General features: G+C 54.2%; 1 protein-coding gene and 1 long non-coding RNA gene across 2 annotated transcripts in view; one reads left to right on the top strand and one right to left on the bottom strand.

Annotated features, from left to right (window-relative positions):
- Positions 1–18317, top strand: part of CDK12 (cyclin dependent kinase 12) — a 57333-nt gene extending 39016 nt beyond the window's left edge. Inside the window, 6 exon segments of the mRNA XM_064733621.1 lie at positions 4702–4779; positions 6832–6948; positions 7992–8123; positions 11878–12092; positions 14940–15383; positions 17576–18317. Coding sequence (XP_064589691.1) covers positions 4702–4779; positions 6832–6948; positions 7992–8123; positions 11878–12092; positions 14940–15383; positions 17576–18255 — 1666 coding nt within the window. The 3' untranslated portion in view covers positions 18256–18317.
- A 5103-nt stretch (positions 18318–23420) lies between these two features.
- Positions 23421–27414, bottom strand: LOC135458433 (uncharacterized). Its single transcript, XR_010442897.1, has 3 exons — positions 27294–27414; positions 23831–24125; positions 23421–23699 (listed from the first exon to the last, which is right to left on the bottom strand). It is a non-coding gene; the product is annotated as an uncharacterized LOC135458433 (long non-coding RNA).
- Positions 27415–27854: the final 440 nt, after the last annotated feature.

The raw sequence follows: 27854 nt of genomic DNA, 5'->3' as shown, positions 1-27854 counted from the left end.
GAGATGAGGCAGGAATATTTCACAGTGCTGTGCTGTGGGACAGTGTTGTACTCCGATTAAAACCACTTAGGAAAAACTCCTGGAATGAGGTTTTCCTCATTGGGTTTGAAATGAGAAAGGGTAAAAACCTGAATTTTCACTATTTAAAATCCATGGCAGCTGCTCCTTCATTTGGGCCCCTTCCCACAGCTGGATCTGCCCCATCCATGCAGGGTGTCAGGAGGAGACAGGAATATTTCACAGTACTGGGCTGTCGTCATTAAAACCACTTAGGAAAAACTCCTGGAATGAGGTTTTCCTTGGGTTTGAAATGAGAAAGTGAAAATTCTGTTCTTAACCCTATTTAAAATGATATTGATACACCCTTGAGATCAAGATGGGTGACACATTTTTGCTGCTCACTCCTTCGTTGTGTTTTTTTTAGAGAATTTTTCTCTAAACTCTTTAAGTTGCAGTTTGCCACTATTTTTATTTTTTTTCAGCTAAAATATTTTAAGTAGATATTTCAGGAAGTTTCAGAAAGCCTGGGGAACAAGACTCTGAGCAGTTCAGCCACAAAGGTGGAACATTTTTCCAAATGATTCAGGAGCAAAGACTAGAGGATTCACCAGCAGAACCAAGGCTGGATTCCCCACAGTGTGCACTTCCCACTGGGGAACTTCAGCAGGGTTTATAACACAAAGACAGCTTGGGAAAACTAATAATTAATTATAATTGCTGACTGTGAGGCCCAGTTGCTGCTCAGGTCCCATTCCAGCATCCCCCCAGGTTCTTCTGGCACTGATTCCTGGTGGCTGAAGGAGAGATGCAGGAGTCAGAGGTGCTCCCTCTGTCCTGTGTGTGCACAAATCCATCTCCTCTGCTGGCCCTGACAGTTTGGACCAGCAGAGAGAAATTGAAAATCCAAACAAAAGCTGAACCTGGAGGAAATGAGAGCTCTGTGCTCTTGTCACACTGACAGCTCCTCCTTTCCTGCAAAGAGTTAACGTGTCCTGCAGGAGCAGCCCCTTGCAGGAGGTGATTCCCAGGAGCCCACACAGGTCACTTTGTCACTACACACAGGTCACTTTGTCACTACAAAAAAAAACCTAATAATTAATTATAATTACTGTCTGTGAGGCCCAGTTGGTGCTCAGGTCCCATTCCAGCATTCCCCCAGCTTCTTCTGGCACTGATTTCTGGTGGCTGAAGGAGAGATGCTGAGGGCTGCAGGAGTCAGAGGTGCTCCCTCTGTCCTGTGTGTGCACAAATCCATCTCCTCTGGCCCTGACAGCTTGGACCAGCAGAGAGAAATTGAAAATCCAAACAAAAGCTGAACCTGGGGGAAATGAGAGCTCTGTGCTCTTGTCACACTGACAGCTCCTCCTTTCCTGCAAAGAGTTAACGTGTCCTGCAGGAGCAGCCCCTTGCAGGAGGTGATTCCCAGGGCTGGGGGCTCTGTACACACAGGTCACTTTGTCACTACAAAAAAAAACTGAGAATTAATTATAATTGCTGACTGTGAGGCCCAGTTGCTGCTCAGGTCCCATTCCAGCTTCCCCTCAGCTTCTTCTGGGACTGATTCCTGGTGGCTGAAGGAGAGATGCTGAGGGCTGCAGGAGTCAGAGGTGCTCCTCTGTCCTCTGTGTGCACAAATCCATCTCCTCTGCTTGCCCTGATAGCTTGGACCAGCAGAGAGAAATTGAAAATCCAAACAAAAGCTGAACCTGGGGGAAATGAGAGCTCTGTGCTCTTTTCTCTTGTCACACTGACACCTCCTCCTTTCCTGCAAAGAGTTAACGTGTCCTGCAGGAGCAGCCCCTTGCAGGAGGCGATTCCCAGGGCTGGGAATCACACACAGGTCATTTTGTCACTACAAAAAAAACCTAATAATTAATTATAATTGCTGACTGTGAGGCCCAGTTGCTGCTCAGGTCCCATTCCAGGTGCCGGCATCCCCTCAGCTTCTTCTGGCACTGATTTCTGGTGGCTGAAGGAGAGATGCAGGAGTCAGAGGTGCTCCCTCTGTCCTGTGTGTGCACAAATCCATCTCCTCTGCTGGCCCTGACAGCCACAGACTGTTTGGACCAGCAGAGGGAAGTTGAAACCAAACAAAAGCTGAACCTGGGAGAAATGAGAGCTCTGTGCTCTTTTCTCTTGTCACACTGACACCTCCTCCTTTCCTGCAAAGAGTTAATTAATGTGTCAGGGGCTTCCTGCAGGAGCAGCCCCTTGCAGGAGGTGATTCCCAGGGCTGGGGGCTCTGTACACACAGGTCACTTTGTCACTACAAAAAAAACTAATAATTATAATTACTGTCTGTGAGGCCCAGTTGGTGCTCAGGTCCCATTCCAGCATCCCCCCAGCTTCTTCTGGCACTGATTTCTGGTGGCTGAAGGGCCACCTGATTTCTGATGCTGAGGGCTGCAGGAGTCAGAGGTGCTCCCTCTGTCCTGTGTGTGCACAAATCCATCTCCTCTGGCCCTGACAGTTTGGACCAGCAGAGAGAAATTGAAAATCCAAACAAAAGCTGAACCTGGGGGAGATGAGAGCTCTGTGCTCTTTTCTCTTGTCACACTGACAGCTCCTCCTTTCCTGCAAAGAGTTAACGTGTCCTGCAGGAGCAGCCCCTTGCAGGAGGTGATTCCCAGGAGCCCACACAGGTCACTTTGTCACTACACACAGATCACTTTGTCACTACAAAAAAAACCTAATAATTAATTAGAATTGCTGACTGTGAGGCCCAGTTGCTGCTCAGGTCCCATTCCAGCATCCCCTCAGCTTCTTCTGGCACTGATTCCTGACTGAAGGAGAGATGCAGGAGTCAGAGGTGCTCCCTCTGTCCTCTGTGTGCACAAATCCATCTCCTCTGCTGGCCCTGACAGCTTGGACCAGCAGAGAGAAATTGAAAATCCAAACAAAAGCTGAACCTGGAGGAGATGAGAGCTCTGTGCTCTTTTTTCTTGTCACTCCTTTCCTGCAAAGAGTTAACGTGTCCTGCAGGAGCAGCCCCTTGCAGGAGGTGATTCCCAGGGCTGGGGGCTCTGTACACACAGGTCACTTTGTCACTACAAAAAAAAACCTAATAATTAATTATAATTACTGACTGTGAGGCCCAGTTGCTGCTCAGGTCCCATTCCAGCATCCCCCCAGCTTCTTCTGGCCCTGATTCCTGGTGGCTGAAGGAGAGATGCTGAGGGCTGCAGGAGTCAGAGGTGCTCCTCTGTCCTGTGTGTGCACAAATCCATCTCCTCTGCTTGGACCAGCAGAGAGAAACTGAAAATCCAAACAAAAGCTGAACCTGGAGGAGATGAGAGCTCTGTGCTTGTCACACTGACAGCTCCTCCTTTCCTGCAAAGAGTTAACGTGTCCTGCAGGAGCAGCCCCTTGCAGGAGGTGATTCCCAGGAGCCCACACAGGTCACTTTGTCACTACACACAGGTCACTTTGTCACTACAAAAAAAACCTAATAATTAATTATAATTACTGACTGTGAGGCCCAGTTGCTGCTCAGGTCCCATTCCAAGTGCTGGCATCCCCTCAGCTTCTTCTGGGACTGATTCCTGGTGGCTGAAGGAGAGATGCTGAGGGCTGCAGGAGTCAGAGGTGCTCCCTCTGTCCTGTGTGTGCACAAATCCATCTCCTCTGCTTGCCCTGACAGTTTGGACCAGCAGAGAGAAATTGAAAATCCAAACAAAAGCTGAACCTGGGGGAAATGAGAGCTCTGTGCTCTTTTCTCTTGTCACTCCTTTCCTGCAAAGAGTTAACGTGTCCTGCAGGAGCAGCCCCTTGCAGGAGGTGATTCCCAGGAGCCCACACAGGTCACTTTGTCACTACAAAAAAAACCTAATAATTAATTATAATTACTGACTGTGAGGCCCAGTTGCTGCTCAGGTCCCATTCCAGCATCCCCCAGGTTCTTCTGGCACTGATTTCTGCTGACTGAAGGAGAGATGCTGAGGGCTGCAGGAGTCAGAGGTGCTCCCTCTGTCCTCTGTGTGCACAAATCCATCTCCTCTGCTTGCCCTGATAGCTTGGACCAGCAAAGGGAAATTGAAAATCCAAACAAAAGCTGAACCTGGGGGAGATGAGAGCTCTGTGCTCTTTTCTCTTGTCACTCCTTTCCTGCAAAGAGTTAATTAACGTGTCAGGGGCTTCCTGCAGGAGCAGCCCTTGCAGGAGGTGATTCCCAGGGCTGGGAATCACACACAGGTCACTTTGTCACTACAAAAAAAACCTAATAATTAATTAGAATTACTGACTGTGAGGCCCAGTTGCTGCTCAGGTCCCATTCCAGCTTCCCCTCAGCTTCTTCTGGGACTGATTCCTGGTGGCTGAAGGAGAGATGCAGGAGTCAGAGGTGCTCCTCTGTCCTCTGTGTGCACAAATCCATCTCCTCTGCTGGCCCTGACAGCTTGGACCAGCAGAGAGAAACTGAAAATCCAAACAAAAGCTGAACCTGGAGGAGATGAGAGCTCTGTGCTTGTCACACTGACAGCTCCTCCTTTCCTGCAAAGAGTTAACGTGTCCTGCAGGAGCAGCCCCTTGCAGGAGGTGATTCCCAGGAGCCCACACAGGTCACTTTGTCACTACACACAGGTCACTTTGTCACTACAAGCCCTGATGCAAATCCCTCTCCTCAGGCAAGGCACAAGCGCTGCCATGTTCAGCCGCTCGTCCCCAGGGTTTGCTGTCATGACCTCTTGCTTTTCCTCCTTCCAGCTGTATCCTCGGGGAACTGTTTACAAAGAAGCCTATTTTTCAAGCCAATCTGGAACTGGCTCAGCTTGAATTAATCAGGTAAAGCTTTGCACACTCATGTCTGGCAGGGGAGGTGCTGCTCGTGCACACAGGCAGTGAGTTAGAGGAGCTCTTGTTTTCTAACCTGCCTGGAAAACAAGGCCAGGAATAAAAAAATGGGAATAATCAGGTGTCCACACCTACACCAGGTGTGTGGTTGCTGATTTATGTAGCCTCAGTAAACCTTGCTATTTTGCTGAATGCAAAAATCACCAACCTGAATTAATTCTCACACTGGGAGTTTTAATCTTGAAATGGTTTGGGGTGGAAGGGACCTTAAATCCCAGCCAGTGCCACCCCTGCCATGGCAGGGACACCTTCTCCTGTCCCAGGGTGCTCCAAGCCCGGCCTTGGACACCTCCAGGGGTATCAAGTCCACAGCTTCTCTAGACAACCTCTTCCACAGCCTCACCATTGTAAAAATACTAAAATTTAGTGAGTTTGGGAGGTTTAAAGTAAGAAACATATTAAGCTTTTAAATTTTTTAGTAAGAAAAATAAATTGTCCGTGTTTTGGATGGTTTATAAACTCAAGCTCAACATTTTCCTCTTCCTGGCATCTCCTTTTTTAACACCTCATCTGAGCTGTGCCCAGCTCTGGGTTCTTCCTGCAGCAGGTTGCTTAGAAAGGTGTTTTCCCTGGGGTTGGTGGCTCTGACCCTCAAGTGCTGTGTCCAGTTCTGACCCCCCAATTTAGGAGGGTGTCCAGAGGTGTCTGGAGCACAAACCCTGTGATGAACCCCTGGGGGAGCTGGGGGTGCTCAGCCTGGAGCAAAGGAGACCCAGGGGTGCCCCCATCACTCTCACAGCTCCTGAAAGGGGCCCGTGCTCAGCTGGGGCTGGGCTCTGTCTGCAGGAACTGACACAGCCACAGCACACGGCCTCGAGCTGCACCAAGGGAAATTTAGCTAGGATATCAGGAAAAAGGTATTTTACAAAAAGGTGATGAAGTTCTGGAATGGAGGTGGTGGAGTCACCATCCCTGGGGGTGTTTAACAAAGGCTGGATGTGGCTCTGGGTGCCAGGGTTGAGGTGAGGTCTTGGAGCTGAGTTGGATTTGATGATCTTGAAGGTCTCTTCCAACCTGGTCATTCTGTGAATTCTGTGAATTTTGGGACTGGAGTAACCATCCCTAGGTGTGTTTAAACAAGGCTGGATGTGGCTCTGGGTGCCAGGGTTGAGTTGAGGTGTTTGAGCTGATTTGGACTCAATGATCTCGAAGGTCTTTTCCAACCTGGTCATTCTGTGAATTTTGGGACTGGAGTCACCATCCCTGGGTGTGTTTAAACAAGGCTGGATGTGGCTCTGGGTGCCAGGGTTGAGTTGAGGTCTTGGAGCTGGGTTGGATTTGATGATCTTGAAGGTCCTTTCCAACCTGGTCATTCTGTGAGTTCTGGGAATTTGGGGACTGATGAGGGTGTAATCACCATCCTGGTGTGTTTAACAAAGCCTGGATGTGGCTCTGGGGGCCAGGGTTGGGTTGAGGTGTTGGAGCTGGGTTGGACTCAATGATCTTGAAGGTCTCTTCCAACCTGGTCATTCTGTGAGTTCTGGGAATTTTGGGACTGGGAAGATGGTGGAATCACCATCTCTGGATGTGTTTAACAAAGCCTGGATGTGGCTCTGAGTGCCAGGGTTGAGTTGAGGTGTTGGGGCTGGGTTGGACTCGATGATCTCGAAGGTGTCTTCCAACCTGGTCATTCTGTGAATTTTGGGACTGGGGTAACCATCCCTAGGTGTGTTTAAACAAGGCTGGATTGGCACTGGGTGCCAGGGTTTGGGTGAGGTCTTGGAGCTGAGTTGGATTTGATCTTGAAGGTCTCTTCCAACCTGGTCATTCTGTGAGTTCTGGATTTTGGAATGGAAGATGGTGGAATCACCATCTCTGGATGTGTTTAACAAAGCCTGGATGTGGCACTGGGTGCCAAGGTTGAGTTGAGGTGTTGTGGCTGGGTTGGACTCGATGCTTGGAGGTCTCTTCCAGCCCCGTGACTCAGTGAGTTGTGTTGTTCTGTGAGTCCCACCCGGCTGACTGTGCTTCCCTGCTCCCCAGCCGGCTCTGTGGGAGCCCCTGCCCAGCTGTGTGGCCAGATGTGATCAAGCTGCCCTACTTCAACACTATGAAGCCCAAGAAGCAATACCGGCGGCGCCTGCGCGAGGAGTTCTCCTTGTGAGTGGGGCTGGGCCCCCTGTGCCCCCTGCCAGCTCCTCATCCTCCTCCAGAGAGCTGCCCTGGGGCTGGGGACAGCTCTGCCTCAGGGGGATGTTCAGGGTCTGGCTGTGGGATAATCCTGTGGGAGGTGTGGCAGAGGTGCTTCTCATAAATGGCAAAATATAGAGTGGAAACATCAAGGAATAGAAGATGTTTCATATAATTTGAAGTTGTATGTAATTTAATAATAAATAAATAAATATCATTATAATAGATGTTTATTATATATAATTTATTATATATAATAATTATATAATGTTATATATAATTATCTTATATATAATATATTATATATAATAATTATATAATGTAATATATATAATAATTATCTTATATATAATATATATAATAATTATATAAAATTTATTATATATAATAATATATATTATATGTTATATATTATATATTATTATATATTTATATATTTGTATATAATATATTATTTATATAGTATATTATATATAATGTATATTATATAATTTATATTATATATATAATATATATCATATATAATATATATCATATATATAATATATATGTTATATAAAATACATATTATATAATATATTTTTATATAATATATAATATATATTATATTTATATATAGTATATATATTTTTATATATAATACATAATATAATAATAATTAAATAAATATAATTTAATATATTCCATTATATTTCCACTCAGTATTTTGCCATTTATGAGGGGACCCAAAGGGATCATCCAGTGCAGCTCCTGACCCTGCACAGACACCCCAAAATCCCACCCTGTCCAAACCCTCCTGGAGCTCTGGCAGCCTCAGGGCCATCCCCATTCCCTGAGCACCCTCTGGGGGGAAAAACCTTTCCTGAACCTCCAGGTACAGCTCCAGCCTTGCCTGATGCTGCCTTTGAGCTGCTCTGGCTCTGTGGATTCCCCTTAGGCTGAGATGTTCTCCTTCCACTGAGCTTTTCCCCACATTTTCCATGCTCCCATCCATGTTTCCCATCTCCCCACAGCATTCCCTCCTCTGCCCTGGACCTGCTGGACCACATGCTGACGCTGGACCCCGGCAAACGCTGCACAGCAGAGCAGGCCCTGCACAGTGACTTCCTGAAGGACGTTGACCTCAGCAAAATGGCACCTCCAGAGTAAGTCCCAGTTCCTGTCCTCCTGTCCGGTTATCTCGGCTGTTTGAGGGGCCTGGAAAGGCCCGGGGTGGCCTTGGGGCAGCCGCGTATCGAAGGACGAGAAGAGGCTTCAGTTCTTCTTTCGGTTTTTATGTTTATTAATTGTTTATCTAAAAGATGTTCTTTCAGCCGAACAAAGATCTGCTCAGCAGTCAGCCATGAGCACACTGTGCTGCCCTCCGGGGCAGCCACGTATCTTTATACCCATTGTTACGTGTACAATATTTATCATTTTTCCCCAATACCATCTATTCTTATAACTCGGTGCACTTTCAGTAATAACCAATCCAAAAGTGCCACCGTGGCCAAAGAAGATGGAGGAGAAGAGGAAGAAGAAGAAGGACAGGACACGCCCCAATTCCTCCATCTTACTCCTCTAAACCCCCCTGTACATAAATCCTAAACCCTGTGTCTCACCCTCTAATTAACCAATCCCTTCACCATTCACCCCGGTGAAGCCCTCATCCTTGTCGTCTCCTGTGTAGGGTCAAAGTGCAGCCACCAGACACTTCTGGAACATTCCAGGACTCCCGAGCCCCCCAAGGTGGTCTCGGTGGCTCAGCACCTCAGGACTGAGATCTTGAGATCCGACATCCTCCCACCGTGAGCTTTGGGATGGAGACATGGTGTTCTTTTCAGTCAAAATTATCATTTCTTGGTTGTTCTCTCAGCTCTGCCCTTGTATTTGGCCGTGTGGTTGAGCAAATGGCTTTTCCTGTGCTGTTGGTTTTCTGCCTGATGGCAGGCTGGGTTTATAAAGCCCAGTTTAGTGTTTGTAAGATGCTCTAAAGCTCTGCTGGAAGATGTGCAGGAGTAGATGTAGCACAGCCCTTTCTCTGCCATGGAGAGCTGCTCAGGCCTAATTAAGGCTGTGTGTTAATTGACTGCCAGGGCTGAGCAGTGTCACTCAGTTTTGTCCTGCTCCAGTCAAGCAGATGATAAAACTGTGAGTGGTTTGTGTGAAAATGCAGCCACAGCTCTGGAGATCTCTGTTTCCTTCAAGGAAGGGCCTTTCCTAACACTCCCAGAGCTTGGTGCACCCACTGGGTTTGTGGGATCCCAGCACATTCAGGGATGTGCAAATTAAATTATTTTTACACTGCCTTTGCTGGTTTTAGGACCTGCCCCTTCCTGTGGAGGTCTGGCTGCAGTCAGGGATCCTGGAATCCCAGGGTGGTTTGGTTGGAACTTAAAACTCATCCAGTGCCACCCCTGCCATGGGCAGGGACATCTTTCACTGTCCCAGGGAGGAATTTCTTCCCAAAATCCCTTCATCAGTCCATTTCTCCATCTGTAAAAGTGAAACAACATTACATGGATCTACAGAATTACATCCTGCAGTGGTTTGGGTGGAAAGGGACCTTAAATCCCACCCAGTGCCACCCCTGCCATGGGCAGGGACAGCTCCCACCATGCCAGGGTGGCTCCAAACCCCATCCAAGCTGCCCTTGGCCACTTGCAGGGATCCAGGGGCAACACCATCTGCACTAAGAGCTTCCTGTGGGTTCTGAGGATTCCCTTGGTTTTCCTGCTGCCTTCTGGGACATTTTTCCATCTCTAAGAATGGAACAGCATTACATGGATCTACAAAATTCCATCCTGCAATGGTTTGGGTGGAAGAGGACCTGGGGCAGGGACACCTCCCACCATGCCAGGGTGGCTCCCAACCCCATCCAAGCTGCCCTTGGCCACTTGCAGGGATCCAGGGGCAAAACCATCTGCACTAAGGGCTTCTGTGGGTTCTGAGGATTCCCTTGGTTTCCCTGCTGCCTTCTGGACATTTTTCCATCTCTAAGAATGGAACAGCATTACATGGATCTACAAAATTCCATCCTGCAATGGTTTGGGTGGGAAGGGACCTGGGGCAGGGACAGCTCCCACCATGCCAGGGTGGCTCCCAACCCCATCCAAGCTGCCCTTGGCCACTTGCAGTGTTCCAGAGGCAGCACCCTCTGTGCTGAGGGCTTCTGTGGGTTCTGAGGATTCCCTTGGTTTCCTTGCTGGCTTCTCTGGGAAATCCATTCCTGCCCTTCAGCACCTTCACAGGAAGGAATTTCTTCCTAAAATCCCTTCCTGAGTCCATTTCTCCATCTGTAAAAGTAGAACAGCATTACATGGAACTACAAAATTCCATCCTGCAATGGTTTGGGTGGGAAGGGACCTTGGGCAGGGACAGCTCCCACCATGCCAGGGTGGCTCCCAACCCCATCCAAGCTGCCCTTGGCCACTTGCAGGGATCCAGGGGCAAAACCATCTGCACTAAGGGCTTCTGTGGGTTCTGAGGATTCCCTTGGTTTCCTTGCTGGCTTCTCTGGGAAATCCATTCCTGCCCTTCAGCACCTTCACAGGAAGGAATTTCTTCCTAAAATCCCTTCCTGAGTCCATTTCTCCATCTGTAAAGATGGAACAGCATTACATGGATCTACAAAATTTCCACCCAAACCACTGCAGGATGTAAGGGACCTTGGGCAGGGACAGCTCCCACCATGCCAGGGTGGCTCCCAACCCCATCCAAGCTGCCCTTGGCCACTTCCATCGATCCAGGGGCAGCCATAGGGGCAAAACCATCTGCACTAAGGGCTTCTGTGGGTTCTGAGGATTCCCTTGGTTTCCCTGCTGCCTTCTGGACATTTTTCCATCTCTAAGAATGGAACAGCATTACATGGATCTACAAAATTCCATCCTGCAATGGTTTGGGTGGGAAGGGACCTTGGGCAGGGACAGCTCCCACCATGCCAGGGTGGCTCCCAACCCCATCCAAGCTGCCCTTGGCCACTTGCAGTGTTCCAGAGGCTGTGCTGAGGGCTTCTGTGGGTTTTGAGGATTCCCTTGGTTTCCCTGCTGGCTTCTGGACGTTTCCCAGCTTCTCTGGGAAATCCATTCCTGCCCTTCAGCACCTTCACAGGAAGGAATTTCTTCCTAAAATCCTTTCCTGAGTCCATTTCTCCATCTGTAAAAGTGAAACAACATAACATGGATCTACAAAATTCCATCCTGCAATGGTTTGGGTGGGAAGGGACCTTGGGCAGGGACAGCTGCCACCATGCCAGGGTGGCTCCAAACCCCATCCAAGCTGCCCTTGGCCACTTGCAGGGATCCAGGGGCAGCCATAGGGGCAACACCATCTGCACTGAGGGCTTCCTGTGGGTTTTGAGGATTCCCTTGGTTTCCCTGCTGGCTTCTCTGGGAAATCCATTCCTGCCCTTCAGCACCTTCACAGGAAGGAATTTCTTCCTAAAATCGCTTCCTGAGTCCATTTCTCCATCTGTAAGCATTACGTGGATCTACAAAATTCCATCCTGCAATGGTTTGGGTGGGAAGGGACCTGGGGCAGGGACAGCTCCCACCATGCCAGGGTGGCTCCCAACCCCATCCAAGCTGCCCTTGGCCACTTCCAGGGATCCAGGGGCAACACCATCTGCACTGAGGGCTTCCTGTGGGTTTGGAGGATTCCCTTGGTTTCCCTGCTGGCTTCTGGACATTTTCCCATCTCTAAAAATGGAACAGCATTACATGGATGTACAAAATTCCATCCTGCAGTGGTTTGGGTGGGAAGGGACCTGGGGCAGGGACAGCTCCCACCATGCCAGGGTGGCTCCCAACCCCATCCAAGCTGCCCTTGGCCACTTGCAGCGATCCAGAGGCTGTGCTGAGGGCTTCTGTGGGTTCTGAGGATTGCCTTGGTTTCCCTGCCATGTTTTCCCCTGTCTTGCAGCCTCCCCCACTGGCAGGATTGCCACGAGCTGTGGAGCAAGAAGCGGCGGCGGCAGCGGCAGAGCGGGATGGCCGTGGAGGAGCCTCCGGTATCAAAAGTTTCTCGGAAAGAAGCTACCTCTGTTCCAAGCACAGACACTGTGAAAAACAACAGCAGTCCTGTGCCCCCCCAGCCTGCCCAGCTCAAAGCAGAGCCTGGTGCTGCAGATGCAGTAGGTGAGTGCCCACCTGGGTGTGGAAAAGGTTCCTGGTGTGTTCCTTGCTTTGGGTTTGTTTTTTAGCCAGTCTGGTTCTTTCACCTCTAACTCTCTGCAGAAAGGGCATTCCAGGCTCTTCCTGTCCTCATTTCTTTTAGTTTGTTTTTTTTTTCCTCCTCTCTCTGCTGTGAAGAGGCAGAAGGTTCTGTCTGGTCCTCAGAAGTCACTGATGAGCTGACTGTGAATTTGTTCTGAGCTGTGTTATTAGTTCTAAAAGAGGCTGAATGATGAAAGGAGTCGTTGAGTCACTTCAGCCAGTGGAGAAACAAATCATAGGAATCCTAGGCTGGCAGGTGGAGCCACGTCCAGGGTGTGCAATGAGCTGAAGTTTGATCTTGTTGATAAATTATATGAAAGATTAGGGGTGGGAAGTGTCAGGCTGGTGGGCAAAAATGAAAATTATTGCACTTTGCTGCAGAAAAGGTCACCCAGACTGACAGATCCTGGACTTGTGCACTGTTCCAAACAGTGATGAAACCCCCTGTGCCCAGCAAATAGTTGGAGGGGAGGAATGTGGATTTACACAAAGCTGCCCTGATTGTTCTGTAGAAGCCTTAGAAAAACCCAGATATGGGCTAAGGCTTCCTTTGTGCCCAATGCTGTGCTGACAAGTAACGAGGAAGACAGTTCTTGCTCCAGGGAATGCACAATCCATGTGTTCAGTGAAACATGGCAGATGGACAAAAGGTGGTGCTTGGATTAACAAACAGCTGGGAGAAGAATGTCCCCTTCTCCATTGCCTACCAGCCAGAGAAGCTCCATTTTAAGCTGCTGAAACCAAAGCCTTGCCACCCTTATTCCCAAAAAGTTCCAGCGTCACTGTCAGCGTGAAGGGACACCCTTGTCACTTGTCATTGGGCTGTGAAGGGAGGTGATGCCACTCCCAGGATGTATTTTAGGATAACCTGGATCCTTGCAGGTCAGGACAGAGCCCTGTGATCCCAGGCCAGCTCCCAGCAAGGCATTGCCTTCTGCTTGACCTAATTCCTCGTGCTGTGTCAGGGCACACGCCCTTCCTGCATCCCAGCTGCATCCTGGGAAGCCTTCCCGGTGCAGGAGGGAGTGATTTGGGTCTGTGGGCATCTCAGGAGGGGCCAGGCTGTGATTGCACTGCTGTGGGGTTGGGGTTTCCATTGCCATCCTCATCCATTGCCATCCTCCTCCATTGCCATCCTCACCCCCCTGCCGTAGCCTGGTATCCTCGGCAAACCTCACTTCCCAAAGGCAGGAACGGGGCAGTTGGGCCTGGCTGAGCTGCTCTGAGCAGCAGCCGGGTGTGCTGAGGGTCTGGGCAGGGCTGGGGGCAGAGCAGCAGCAGCTCAGTGGGTGCAGTGTGTGTGCAGTGCCACGGGGTGCTGCTGCCGTGCCACCGCAGCCGGGGCTGGCACCGCATCCCAAATCCCTCCTCATGGAGCATCCCTGCCTTCCCCGCCGGCCTGGGGACACAAACAGGGGCTGGTCGGGGGCTGTGGGCTGTGGGGAAGGATCTGCAGTGCTGGGGGATGTGGAGAGAAGGAAAGCTCCTGGCTGTGGGATGTAGAAAAGGGGCAGTGGGTGCTGCGGGATGTGGAGAGGGGATGTCCCTTGCTGTGGGACATGGAGAAGGGGTGGTCAGTGCTGTGGGACATGGAAAAAGGATGTCCCTTGCTGTGGGACATGGAGAAGGGGTGGTCAGTGCTGTGGGACATGGAGAAGGGGTGGTGGTCAGTGCTGTGGGACATGGAAAAAGGATGTTCCTTGCTGTGGGACATGCAGAAGGGGTGTTGATTGCTGGTGGATGGATATCATGGCTCTGGGATGTGGGGAAAGGCTGTTCATGGCTCTGGGATGTGGGGAAAGGCTGTTCATGGATGTGGGATGTGGATCATGGCTCTGGGATGTGGGGAAAGGCTGTTCCTGGCTCTGGGATGTGGATCATGGCTCTGGGACATGGGGAGGGGCTGTTCCTGGCTGTGGGATGTGGGTACGGGCTGTTCCTGGCTATGAGATATTGGGAAGGGCTGTTCCTGACAATGGGATGTGGGGAAGGGCTGTTCCTGGCTGTGGGATGTGGATCATGGCTCTGGGACATGGGAAGGGCTGTTCCTGGCTATGGGATATGGGGAAGGGCTGTTCCTGGCTGTGGGATGTGGATTGTGGCTGTGGGACATGGGAAGGGCTGTTCCTGGCTGTGGGGAATATGTCTGTTCATTACTGTGGGCTGTGGGTAAGGGCTGTTCCTGGCTATGAGATATTGGGAAGGGCTGTTCCTGGCTCTGGGACGTGGGGAAGGGCTGATGCTGGCTCTGGGATGTAGATCATGGCTCTGGGATGTGAGGAAGGGCTCTTCCTGGCTATGGGTGTGGGTAAGGGCTGTTCCTGGCTCTGGGATGTGGATCATGGCTGTGGGATATGGGGAAGGGCTGTTCCTGGCTGTGGGATGTGGGTACGGGCTGTTCCTGGCTATGGGTACGGGCTGTTCCTGGCTATGGGTAAGGGCTGTTCCTGGCTATGAGATATTGGGAAGGGCTGTTCCTGACAATGGGATGTGGGTAAGGGCTGTTCCTGGCTCTGGGATGTGGATCGTGGCTGTGGGACATGGGAAGGGCTGTTCCTGGCTGTGGGGAATATGTCTGTTCATTACTGTGGGCTGTGGGGAAGGGCTGTTCCTGGCTATGAGATATTGGGAAGGGCCGCTCCTGACAATGGGACGTGGGGAAGGGCTGTTCCTGGCTCTGGGACGTGGGGAAGGGCTGTTCACCACCTTTGTGCAATACCACAATCCCACCCCTCACCACCCCACCGCCGCTCCCCGTGTGTCCCGCAGGCCTGGGCGACATCACCCAGCAGCTGAACCAGAGCGAGCTGGCCGTGCTGCTGAACCTGCTGCAGAGCCAGACCGACCTGAGCGTGCCCCAGATGGCCCAGCTGCTCAACGTGCACTCCAACCCCGAGATGCAGCAGCAGCTGGAGGCTCTCAACCAGTCCATCACGGCCCTGACCGAGGCCACGGCGCAGCACCACGAGCCCCCGGCGGCGGCAGCGGAGGAGGCGGCGGCGGAGGAGCCGCCCGCAGAGGTGCAGGAGGAGCAGCAGACTCCGGAGGCAGCCAGCGCTCAGGGAGACATGCAGAACGTGCTGGCAGTTCTGCTGAGTCAGCTGATGAAGAGCCAGGAGCCTGGGATAACCCTGGAGGAGAGCAACGGCGAGAAGAGCAGCGAGCAGCGCGGCTCCAGGAAAAGCCCGACGAGGCACGCCGAGGAGAGCACAGGTAAATGAGAAACACCACACACATGGTGGGAGCATCCCAGAGAGTGCTGCAGCCAGCAATGAGGGCTTGGAGTGATGGGAGAGAGGCAGCAGGGGTGTGGATGGGAGGAGGGAAGGGGGTAGGATGTGGTTGGACATCAGGAGGAAAGACCCTGACTCCCCTTCCTGCGGTAAGTGCTGGACAGCTCAGGAGGTTGAACAGCTCTAAACAGCCCAAACAGGCAAATATTGCCCCAAAATCCATCAGTGCTCCACTGGGAGTGGGCCAGTGCAGGTGAATTGGAGGTTTTGGGGTTTGCCCAAAAGTGCAAGGGAAGTTTGGAGGGTCAGTTGTTCCTCAAACCCCCCCAGCAATCAGTTTGCACATCCAGGGAGGTTTTTTGCACAGGATGCTGCTGCACCTCTGCATTTTTCCCAGCTCTTTTTCACCATCCCCTCTTAAATAAATAAATAAACCTGCAGAGATGATTTTAAAGAGCTGAAATAGTGGTGAGTGCTGAAGGGAGGGATAGTGGCAGCTGTGTGAGTAAAACCTGAGCACCCACAAGTGCCTGGTTCTACCTGGAGCTGATTTTTGAACCAAACGAGTTTAAAACCCCCTGCTTGTGTCAGTGAGCTCTCGGATTTCCTTTCCAAAGGTGAGTGTAAATGTCTCCATGTCTTTTTTTTTTTTTGTTTCTGTTGATTTTTTGAATTTATTAGCAACAGCCTGTGACGACCTCACCAAATTGTAGAAGCGCCTCCTGAGTTTGTCTCAGACTCTCCGGGGAGCCTGTTTTGGCCCGATCCCACCTCCTGCAATGTAGCTGAACGTGCTGTGTTCTCGTGCCTTCAACACCCGCCCACCACGAGCCAGTTGTGATCGTGCTTTTTTCTTTTTCTTTTTTTTTTTTTTTTTCTCCTCTTTTTTTTTTTTTTTATTTTGTTGTTGTTGCCCTAGTCCTGGAAGATAACTAGGTTACTGTAGAGCAGATGGAATTCGATGCCGTTGTTCTCTGTTGATAATTCTTTGGAATGATTTGCTGTCCCCCAGATCAGCTTGGCTTTACAAATTTTACCTGAAGATTGTTTTTGGGGTTTGTTTATTTTTTTTTGTTTTGGTTTTGTTTTTTTTTTTTCCCCGTTGTTGTTTTATTTTTCTGGATTTCAATACAATCTAGTTTTCAAAGTGGACTGACGGATACGGGTGGAGGGGTGGTCCTGGAAGACTACTGGTTTTCACAATAAAGTTTGACCTTTTTAATAACCAGTTTTGCCAATGATTTGAGGATGTGATTCCAACAAAGGTGTCCGTGGGCTCTGCCATCGCCAGCAATTCCTTCCCCCCGTGGGCGAGGGAGAGGAGGCAGCTCAGGTGTGTTGCTGTGGGAGGAGGCAGGGATGGAGCAGCCGTGTCCCCTCCCTGCCCTGCTGTCACCTTTGCATGGGCACTGCGTGGTGTCACTGCAGCCTGTGAGCCAGGGTGGCACCTGCAGCCATATGGCCTGCCTGGTGCACTGCCTCAGGGCAGGGCTCTGCTCCATCTCCCACCTCCTTTGTGCTTCCTCGCCCTCACACAGCAGGGTGGGCTGGGGGTGACGGAGCTTTCTTTTAACAGGAGGGGAAACAAACCCTGATTTGGGAGGAAATCAGGGGTGAAGGAGCACGGGGAGGAAGCAGAAGGCTTTTCTCTTGCTCATGAAATATTCGGGGGATGGACTTGTTTTGGACTCAGTTGGCAGCAGGGCTGGCTGGGTGGGTGGGAAGGGGCAGGATCGGGTGCCCGCTGCCCTGGGGGTGCCCAGGGGGCACTCGGGAGCTGCCAGCCGTGTGCTGGGCTCGGGTTTGTGTTTGTGCAAGGCTGCACATCCCGGCCTCGCTGCCCCTGGAGCCGGAGCCGCTGCCCTGGGGGAGCACGGGGCTGGCGTGTGGCTCCACATGTCGGGATCAGCCTTTGATCCGGCAGGGAATTCCCTGCACGGCTGCCCAGGTGTTAGGACAGCTGTTGGGTGCGCGGGGGCCGGGGCGAAAGCGTTAATGAACATTGTTAATGAACGTTGATCTCCCAGGCAGCCAGTTCAAACTCTTCCCTCCGCCTCTTCCCACAGCATCCCCGAGCGGGCGGCCTTACGGCAGGGCTCGCTTTTGATTTGCTTAGAAAAATGTCTTTGTGTCTGTTTGAAACGGTGTTTAAAAGAAGTCACCCTTCCACAGCGTGTCCTCCTGCCATTGTCCCAGCAGAGAAGAGACCCCCCGAGCCCCCCGGACCGCCGCCGCCTCCTCCCGTGGCCGAAGAGGATCTGTGCGGAGCAGCGCAGGAGTTGAACCCGGCCGTGACGGCTGCGCTGCTGCAGCTCCTGGCGCAGCCCGACCCGGAGCCGCTCGGCCTCGCCCCGCAGGAGCCGCCGCGCTACGGGCGCTCGCAGCCCGGCAGGACTTACAGCAGCGACAGCTCCGAGGGGGGATTCGGTGCCGAGGAGCTCGGCAACCCGGGCCACGCTCTGCTAGAACCTTCTCCTGCCCAAGCCCTGGGGAAAAGCAGGACCTTCTTGGGCTCCGTGAGCCACCTCGGGGAGAGCAGCGGCTACCAGGGCACGGGCTCGCTGCAGTTCCCCGGGGACCAGGACCTGCGCTTCGCCAGAGCGCCCCTCAGCGGCGTGCACGCCTTCGGCAAAGGCGAGGGCAGCAACAGCACCGCGCTGCTGCATCCAGAGGCCACCAAAGTGCAGAGTTACGGCGAGCTGGGGCCGGGCACGGGCGCTGCCAGCGGGGCAGCAACGGGGCACAGCTGGGCTGCCCCAACCCAGGCGCCGCCGCCTTCCTACGGGAAGGCATTCCGAGGGCCTGGCCGAGTGCCTCCACGGGGAGGCCGGGGCCGGGGGGTTCCCTACTGACATTCCTGGGATCCCCCCCTTGCCTCTCCTCTCCTTTAGCCACAGGACTTGATTTTTTTTTTATTTTTAATTTTTTAATTTTTTTTTTTTGGCCAGAGCAAGGTCTCGTCCGCATTTCAGCTGCTGCATCTCTCCCTCGCTCAGGAGATGCCAGAGGGTCCCCACTGGCCTCCCCTGCTTGGTTAGTGACAAAAATAATCCCAACCCTGCAGCAAACTGAGCCAGGAGAAGGGAGGGGGAATTGATGGAAAAGTAGGAGTGGAAGGAAGAAGGAATTTTAAAAATGCTGTTACCCCAAGCTGGGCACTGGAGTTTGCCAGTGGGTCAGGGAGGGCTGGGGAGAGGCTGCTCCCCAAAGCGGTTTCATTTTTGTTGTTGTTTTGTTTGTTTGTTTTCCCCATTTCCTTAAGGAAAAAAAAAAATGAAAGAACAAATGAAAAGGGGAATTTATTGATGCAGAGGCACCTGGATGGGTTATCCCAGCATGGGGACCTGGGATGTGACTCTGGTTGTGTTTGATTTATCTGATGTTGCTTTTTTTTTTTCCATAAAGCATCCAATTTTCCCTCTGCTCCGGGCCAGTCCTGCCCCCTGTGACAGCAGCCTTAGTACATTGATTTTTGGGAAGGATCTCTGGGTGTTGGATCCCTCCTGCTGTAACTTGGCAGTGGGAATTGTCTTTTTCTTTTTTTTTTTCTTTTTATTTTTTTTGTGTATTTTGTTTTAATTTTAATTTTTTTAAGAGCCGAGGAGAACACCTCCCTGAAAACCAGGGATTTCTGCCATTTGTAACTTTCAAACCTCTTCAAGAATTAAAAAAGAGGAAGCAAAAATCCCAACATCTGGTGGGATTTGCCAGCAGATGGGAGTGATTTGTCCCCGGAATCCTGGGCCAGTGCTGCCCATCCTGCCGAGGTCAGTCACATCTCAGCCCTTTGAGGTTTTCCAGGTGTTCCTGTGTCATTTCCATGAGCATATTTCTATTTTTGTTGTTGTCAAGGAAGTATTTACGATGGATTTTCTCCTCCCACAGACCCTTGCGCTGTTCATTTCAATGAGACTTAAAAAGAGATGAATAAAACAAAGGTACCTATTTATCAGCTTTTTTTTTTTTTCCAAGTAGACCTTTCCTATGGAAAACATTTAATTTTAGAGCCGACAGTTCTGGAGTGTTAAAGGGGAGGGGAATTTTGGGGTGGGCCAAGAGACCTTCTTGCTACTAACAGGATTTAATTTCTTTTTTTATACAGAGAGATAAATTTAAATAAATGCACCTGAATAGGTGATGCTTCTCCACCTGGGGAGATCCTGCCTTACCCAGCTTTGCCGTGGGAGGAAGGAAGGGAGAGAAATTCAATATATAGCTATATTTTTGATTTTTTATTTGCTGGTGATATGCAGGGACCGGTGGCTCCCAACACTGAGGAGCGATGCTGTTTGCAGAATTCCCACTGGAAATTTGTAGGGTTTGGGATTTTTTTTTTTTTTGTTGTTGGCTTGATGATTTATTTTTTAAACTTAGTTCATGCCTGATGTGCAGAGAGAAAAAAAAGAGAAGTTCTGTGAGACACAGAGTGCACTGAACCCACCGAGGGGCTTTAGGAGGGGGGTTTAATTTCTTTATTTCCCATTTTCCTGGCACCAGTTCCAAGCTGCCATGGAGCTGCCGCTGCTGCTTTTTTTTTTTTTTTTTTTTTTTTTTTTTTTTTTTTTTTTTCTTCCCAATCCCATCCTCTTTGGAAGGAAAAGTCTCGTTCCTGTGCTGAATCCTCTTAGGAAGCTGCTGCCTGTTTATTGTCTCTGCAAACTGGCACATTCCCAGCAAAGCTGCCGGGCCTCCTGCTCCCCATGCTGGGGTCACAGTGGCTTTGAGGCCCCAGTTTGGGGTCATCAATCCCAGTTTGGGGGTCATCAGTCCCAGTTTGGGGTCATCAGTCCCAGTTTGGGGTCATCAGTCCCAGTTTGGGGGTCATCAGCTGCAGTTTGGGGTCATCAGCCCCAGTTTGGGAGTCATCAGTCCCAGTTTGGGGTCATCAGTCCCAGTTTGGGGTCATCAGTCCCAGTTTGGGGTCATCAATCCCAGTTTGGGGGTCATCAGTCCCAGTTTGGGGTATCATCCAGTTTGGGGGTCATCAGTCCCAGTTTGGGGTCATCATCCCAGTTTGGGGTCATCCCAGTTTGGGGTCATCAATCCCAGTTTGGGGTCATCAGCTGCCCGTTGGGGTCATCAATCCCAGTTTGGGAGGTCACAGCTGCAGTTTGGGGTCATCATCCCAGTTTGGGGTCATCAATCCAGTTTGGGGGTCACACCATTTGGGTCATCAGTCCAGTTTGGGGTCATCAGTCCCAGTTTGGGGGTCATCAGTCCCAGTTTGGGGTCATCAATCCCAGTTTGGGGGTCACCAGCCCCAGTTTGGGGTCACCAGTCCCAGTTTGGGGTCATCAGCCCCAGTTTGGGGTCATCAGCCCCAGTTTGGGGTCATCAATCCCAGTTTGGGGTCATCAATCCCAGTTTGGGGTCATCAATCCCAGTTTGGGGTCATCAATCCCAGTTGGGGGTCACCAGTCCCAGTTTGGGGTCATCAATCCCAGTTTGGGGTCATCAATCCCAGTTTGGGAGTCATCAGCCCCAGTTTGGGGTCATCAGCCCAGTTTGGGTCATCATCCCAGTTTGGGGTCATCATCCATTTGGGGTATCCAGTCCCAGTTTGGGAGTCATGCAATCCCAGTTGGGGTCATCAATCCCAGTTTGGGGTCATCAGCCCAGTTTGGGGTCATCATTCCCAGTTTGGGGTCATCAGTCCCAGTTTGGGGGTCACCCAGTCCCCCAGTTTGGGGGTCACCATCCCAGTTTGGGGTCCTCCAGCTGGGGTCCACAAGCCCCTCTGGCCATCTCCATTTTTCTCAGCCAGCTTGGGGGTCCCCCCGTCACCAGCCCAGGGGGCATTCCAGCTGTTCCCTGCTCCTGGCCAGCTCCATCTGTCCCAGGGCCCCGGGGTGCTCCGTGGAAAGGTGAATTCCAGGCATTTTTCCTCTCGTGCCCCCTCCTCAGGTCCGCTCCAGTGGGTTTCCATCTACCTGTCCAGCCCCGCCTTTCCTGGGTTCTAATGCCAGCCGGCATTCTGGGTGGGGGGGACAGCGTCATTGGGGCTGTGGGGCCACTCCTGGTTTCCATCACCTCTTTTTCATCTATTTCCCCCCCCACCCTTTTATTTTATTTTGTTTCGTTTTCCCTTGCTCTGCACAAGGAAGACAAAAGGATTGGCGGTGTCGGGTGGGATTTGTGCGTTTGGGAGGGTTTAGTTACAGACAAGGCAGTGAGGGCAGCTCCCCCCTCCTTCCCCCCAGCCTGGCTCTGGGTTCAATCCCAAATTCTCCCCCTGTAGCAGTTCCCAGCAGAGAAGCCTCTGCTCAGACTCTTGCTGTACCTCTCCCGAGTTTCCTTCGGAGACCGAGCGCGCCTTTTTTCGGTTGTACCTTTGTCTCTGTACAGATATTTTGTAATATATTAAAAAAAAATTTTTTTTTCTTTTCAGTTTATAAAAATGGAGAAGTGGAGATTGGAAAATTAAATATTTCCTGTTACTGTACATCTTGGTTGCCTTTTGCTCCGTTGCTTCCCCCCTGTAGCCTTTGGAATCCCACGGTAACTTGTGTTTTCCTTGGAAAGCCTTTGATTCCCTCCTGGAGAGAGGGGTGGGATTTGGCATTGCCAGCCTCTGCAAGCCCCCAAATTCCACTCTCTAATTAAGCTCTGAGCCATCATTAGCCCTGGGTTTCCCCCTGCTCAAAGGGAGATGCCCGAGCTGGAGCAGGGGGTGGTTGGGTTAAGGTGAGAATGGGAAACCCAGAGCTGGTGGGGAGGTGGGAAGGGGAAGGACTGAGGTTGAATTTGGGCCCAAACCCTTTCCCAGCTCCTGGCAGCCTCTGGGTGCTGGAGAGGGAAGGATTGAGGTTGAATTTGGCCCCAAACCCTTTCCCAGCTCCTGGCAGCCCTGGTGGGAGAGGGAAGGATTGAGGTTGAATTTGGCCCCAAACCCTCTCCCAGCTCCTGGCAGCCTCTGGGTGCTGGAGAGGGTGCCTGGAGAGGATGGATTGTGCTGTGAGGGCAGGAGAAGGGAGCTGTGCCTTCCTCCACAGCAACCCCTCCATGCTGCTCCAACCCCGCCGTGGCTCCTGAAGGACTCAGGACGGTTTTTCCCATCCCTCCTGAGCCAAGCAGGAATTTAGAATGGTGGAGCCATCCTAGAATCTCCTTCCTGCTCGTTGAGGGTGGCACAGCCCCTCCGAGGTGAGGGGGAGCTGGAGGGGCCGTGGCTCCGTGTCCGTGCCTCCATCGCCGCCCTCTCCCGTTCCAGCCCCGGCTTTGCCGCCCTCCCTTCACCCGCTTTGCCGCCCCGTAGCCCGCTTTGCCCCCCTCCCGTTCCAGCCCCGGCTTTGCCTCCCCTCTCCCGTTCCAGCCCCGGCTTTGCCCGCCCCTTTCCCCGTTCCAGCCCCGGCTTTGCCTCCTTCTTCCCCGTTCCGCCCCGGCCCCGCTTTGCCTCCCCTCCTTCCCCCGTTCCAGTACCCCGGCTTTGCCTCCCCTTTCCCGTTCCAGCCCCGGCTTTCTCGCTCCCCTTTCCCGTTCCAGCCCCGGCTTTGCCGCCCCTTTCCCGTTCCAGCCCCGGCTTTGCCGCCCCTCTCCCGTTCCAGCCCCGGCTTTGCCGCCCCTCTCCCGTTCCAGCCCCGGCTTTGCCGCCCCTCTCCCGTTCCAGCCCCGGCTTTCTCGCTCTCCTTTCGCCTGTTTCCGATCCCTGCGCTGACACGTCTTAAAATAAAATCCCTGTGCAGATGGCGGGGGGGCGGCGGCGGCGCCGGGCGCTCCCCGGTGCCTGGCAAGGCAGGAGCGAGCCCCCAGCGCCCACCCAGAGGCTCCCCTGGTTTATGGAGGGGCAGCTGGGCCCCGTGCACTCGGCTGGATCCCTAACCCGGCCCTCCTGCTCCGTGCCCGCGGCTCCTCCGGGCTCCGAGGCCTCAGAAAGGATGCGATGCCACCCTGAGCTCCATCCCATCGCAATCCCATCCCAATCCCACTTTCCCTTCCCGCTGCCGCCAGACAAAGCCCCCACGTGGTCCCGGCTCCTGCGGCATCCCGATGCAAAGGTGACCAGGCCGTTTTATCCCGTTTAATTTATTTTGGCATTGAACTTCCTCGGCAGCAGCTGCCGTGCCAAATGGCCGGGGGGCTGCCCGCTGTAAATCTCTCCGGCGTTCGGCTCTTCCCCGCTTGGATTATTCCCGTGTTTGCTCCATGCCGGCGTTCCTGCCCGCTCCATCCCACCCTTCCCGGCTCCATGGGATCGAAATGTGGCATCTGGCACCGCTCTTCTTCCTCCTCATCCTCGCCGTGCCCTCACGGCGCTGGGGTTGCGGTGGTGGCGCCGTCCATCGCATTCCGGAGCATCCTTGGAGCGGGGATGGAGATGGAATGTGAGGAGGAGGAAGAGGATGAAGAGGAAGAGGAGGACGGGGCCTTCCCATGGAGCAGATCCCCGCGGGCCACCCTCATCCCACGGGATCCTGTCGGGATTCCCACCTGGAGAAGGCCTCGCACCTCCCGGGCGGGCACACGCGTGTGACAAGGTGCGCGCACACCTGCGCTGGCACACGCGTGTTCACACGCGTGTCCGGGGTGGTGGTGGGGGGGGTGACTGTCACCAGGTGTCGCTCTCGGCACGGCCACCACCTCCCACCGCGTCCCCGTCCTCCTCCTCCTCCTCCTCCTCCTCCTCTCCGGCTATATTTGTCCTTCCAGCTGCTCCGGCTGTCGGCATTAAAGGTTTTTCATCCAATTTAGACGTTTCCTTCCAAAAACCCGTTCACACCTTTCGCTGGCATTTGGAAAGGGGAGAGAAGAAAAGGACTGAGAAGGATAAAACCACCCAAAAAAAAAAAAACCCAAAAAACCAACAAAAATCCCTTGGAGGTGTTGGAGGCCGCGGGTGGGGGATGGACGAGGTGTTGGGGTTCAGTTTTGGGGGGAAGGATGGGGGGCATCTTCATCCCATGGCATTTCCCATCCCTTGGCATCAAGATGCCACATTTTGAGGGCACGGGTGGATTTTGGGTGGCAGCACGGGCATGGATGGGGTTTGGTGGGCACGGATGGGGTTTGGTGGGCATGGATGGGGTTTGGTGGGCACGGATGGGGTTTGGTGGGCATGGGTGGGGTTTGGTGGGCACGGATGGGGTTTGGTGGGCACGGATGGGGTTTGGTGGGCACGGATGGGGTTTGATGGGCACGGATGGGGTTTGGTGGGTATGGATGGGGTTTGGTGGGCACGGATGAGGTTTGGTGGGCACGGATGAGGTTTGGTTTGATGGGCATGGAGAGGGTTTGGTGGGTATGGATGGGGTTTGGTGGGCACGGATGAGGTTTGGTGGGCACGGATGGGGTTTGGTTTGATGGGCATGGAGAGGGTTTGGTGGGTATGGTTGGGGTTTGGTGGGTATGGATGGGGTTTGGTGGGCATGGATGGGGTTTGGTGGGCACGGATGGGGTTCGGTGGGCATGGATGGGGTTTGGTGAGCATGGATGGGGTTTGGTGGGCATGGGTGGGGTTTGGTGGGCACGGATGGGGTTCGGTGGGCACGGATGGGGTGCGGATTCCTTGGGCACGGGGGGGAGGTGACACAATCCCCGTGCCACGGGGCCACCTGGCCCTGTCCCCTCGCACCGGCAGCTTGATTAAAGCGGCGGCGCGGGCGGTGGCACAGCTGGTGCCTCCTGCCAGCAGCACCCGGAGCGGGAAGCGCCCGCCATTAGCGGCTCCAATTAGCGACAACGCGGAGCCACCGCGGCCCGGGGAGGGGTCCCCAGCCCCGGGTACCCCCCGGTGCCACCTCCGAGGCCATCACCCACCCCCTGTCCCTGTCCCCGCAGTGCCAACGCTCCTGTGCCACTGAGCACGCCTCGATGTTGGGGACATTCCTGCCACCAGGTGCCACCTGCCCCGCCCGGCCTGTGGGAGGGGGGACAGGCGGGGTGACAGCGGGCACCGGGATGGGGCCAGGGCCCTGGCAGGAGCTGGCACCGCGCTCCGGGCGGGCACATCGCCCTCCCCGCTGCCACGGGCGCAGCTGAGCCAAGGCGCGGGGGGGCCGCGGCTGCACGCTTTCACCTGCCATTTAATTGGATGTATTTTTAATTAATGGCGCCTCTGGGACCAACATGAGACAACATGATCTCTGAATAGGGGCAGGGGAGGAATTGGGGCCGCGGGAGGATTGGGCCGCCGGGTGCCCTTACGAGCCAAACGCTGCCATCAATCACCCCCTACTTTCGGCTCTGGACTTTTGGCTGGGGCTCAAGGCGGGCGCCGGGGCCACCCCCGCTGCCGCCTGGCACTCGTGTGACGAGCGGCACGTCCTCAGCCGAGGATGCTTTTCCCTTTTGCCAGCAAATCCTGCCCCGAATCTGCTCTTGGGACCATCCCTGAGGGGTCACGGCGGGCTCACAACCCTTCTGTGCCCTCCCCGCCGCGAGTGCCACCATGGTTGTTTTGTCCCTCCTGGCTCTGGGGAGGGGACCCAGCTGGGTCTGGCGCGTCCCCCGCACCCTCTGGCACAGCCCGGGGGGGCCCGGCCGGGCGGTGGTGCCGGGGCAGCTGCCCAGCCCCGCAGGGCCGGCGGGGCTCGCCCGTGGCAGGTGCCGAGGCGCAATGTAGGGCAGCATTAATATTTAGCGACACCGGGGGGTGGCACAGCTGCCTCCTGCGCTGGAATGCAGACGGCAGCCAGCGGGGACGGCGGCCACCACTGCCACCACACCCCCTGAGCCACCAGGGCCACCACTGCCACCACACCCCCTGAGCCACCAGGGCCACCAAACCCCTCTGCCACCACACCCCCCGAGCCACCAGGGCCACCACTGCCACCACACCCCCTGAGCCACCAGGGCCACCACACCCCCTGAGCCACCAGGGCCACCAAACCCCTGAGCCACCAGGGCCACCAAACCCCTCTGCCACCGCACCCCCCGAGCCACCACTGCCACCACACCCCCTGAGCCACCAGGGCCACCACTGCCACCACACCCCTGAGCCACCAGGGCCACCACTGCCACCACACCCCCTGAGCCACCAGGGCCACCAAACCCCCTGAGCCACCAGGGCCACCACTGCCACCACACCCCTCTGCCACCGCAGCAAACACCTCGTCCGCCAGGGCCACCAAACCCCTCGGACATTTGCTGCTGCCACCGTCCCCACAGCCCCGTGCACCCCCAGCCTGCCCACAGAAATGGGGCCACAACCCCCACAGATCCCAACTCTTGGAGGTGGAGAGGTGGTGGCCAAACTCCAGGCCCTTGGAGCCACTGGGGACATCAGGGGGAGAGGAAGATGCTGGGGAGAGGAAGGTGTTGGGGGTCCTGGGCTGGTCCCCAGTGCTGGGACAACCAGCCACAGTGCCACCGTGGTGGCCTTGGTGGTGTCACCAGAGCCTGGCCCTGTGCCCTGTGTCACCGGTGACAGCGGCCATGGCTGGAGGGGTCAGACCCATCTTGTCTGGATGCTCTGCCAGGAGCAGGAGGGGTCTGTGCCACCGGCCCTTCTCCCTGGTGACTGATGGTGGTGGCATGTGAGCCCTGGGGTGGCCCTGCCATGGCCAGACCCTCACTGTGGCCAGACCCTGACCGTGGCCAGACCCTGACCATGGCCAGACCTTCACTGTGGCCAGATCTTTGCCACACCAGAGCCCTCAGCATGGCTGGACCATCACCACAGCCAGACCCTCACCATGGCTGGACCCTCATCCTGCCCAGACCCTCACCATGACCAGATCCTCACCATGGTCAGACCCTCATCCTGCCCAGACCTTCACTCTTGCCAAACCCTCACCATGCCCAGACCCCCATCCTGCCCAGCTCCTCACCCTCACCAGGCCGCTATCCTGCCCAGACCCTCACCCTGCCCAACCCCTTGCCATAGCTGGACCCTCACCACGGCCAAACCCTCCCCACTCCCACACCCTCCCCATGGCCGGACCCAGACCCTCACCACGGCCATGCCCTGCCCGTGCCCGGCCCCTCCCCGGCCGGAGCCTCTCGGTGGTGCCCGGGCAGTGCCCCAGCAGTGCCCGGGCGGTGCGGGCGCGGTGCGGGCGCGGTGCGGGCGCTTGATTAGCGTGATTCCGGCATTGTGATGCAGAGGCGGTCGGGGCACCAGCTGCTCCTGCCCGGGTGTTTATTGTTACCTAGAGACGCCCCTGGCTCCCGCCCAGCTCCCCCCAGCCCCGCACGATGCAAAATTTATAGCGCGGCGGGTCCCGCGTTAACTCTCTGCCTCCCGGGCGGGGGGAGCCGCGGGAGCCCCCCGGGATGGGCACGGCCGGGGCTGGCACACCGGGTGATGCCAGGCTGCACGGTGCCATGTCACACCGTTACCATGCCATGCCACCGCGCCGTGCCGTGCCGTGCCAGCGGAGCCCCAGGCCTGCAGCACGGCGTTCCCTGCGGAGTCCGTATCCATGGCACGGCTAATCCTCCGGCCGGGCACGGAGCCAGCCCGTCCGCGGTGCCCGCCGGCTGCCAGCCCGGCTGATGGAGAGGGCACAGCCCC

This window comes from Zonotrichia leucophrys, chromosome 27 (assembly GCF_028769735.1).
Source record: "Zonotrichia leucophrys gambelii isolate GWCS_2022_RI chromosome 27, RI_Zleu_2.0, whole genome shotgun sequence".
Lineage (NCBI taxonomy): Eukaryota > Metazoa > Chordata > Aves > Passeriformes > Passerellidae > Zonotrichia > Zonotrichia leucophrys.
Note: the sequence above shows the minus strand (reverse complement) of the source record. Positions and strands in the feature narration are given on the sequence as shown.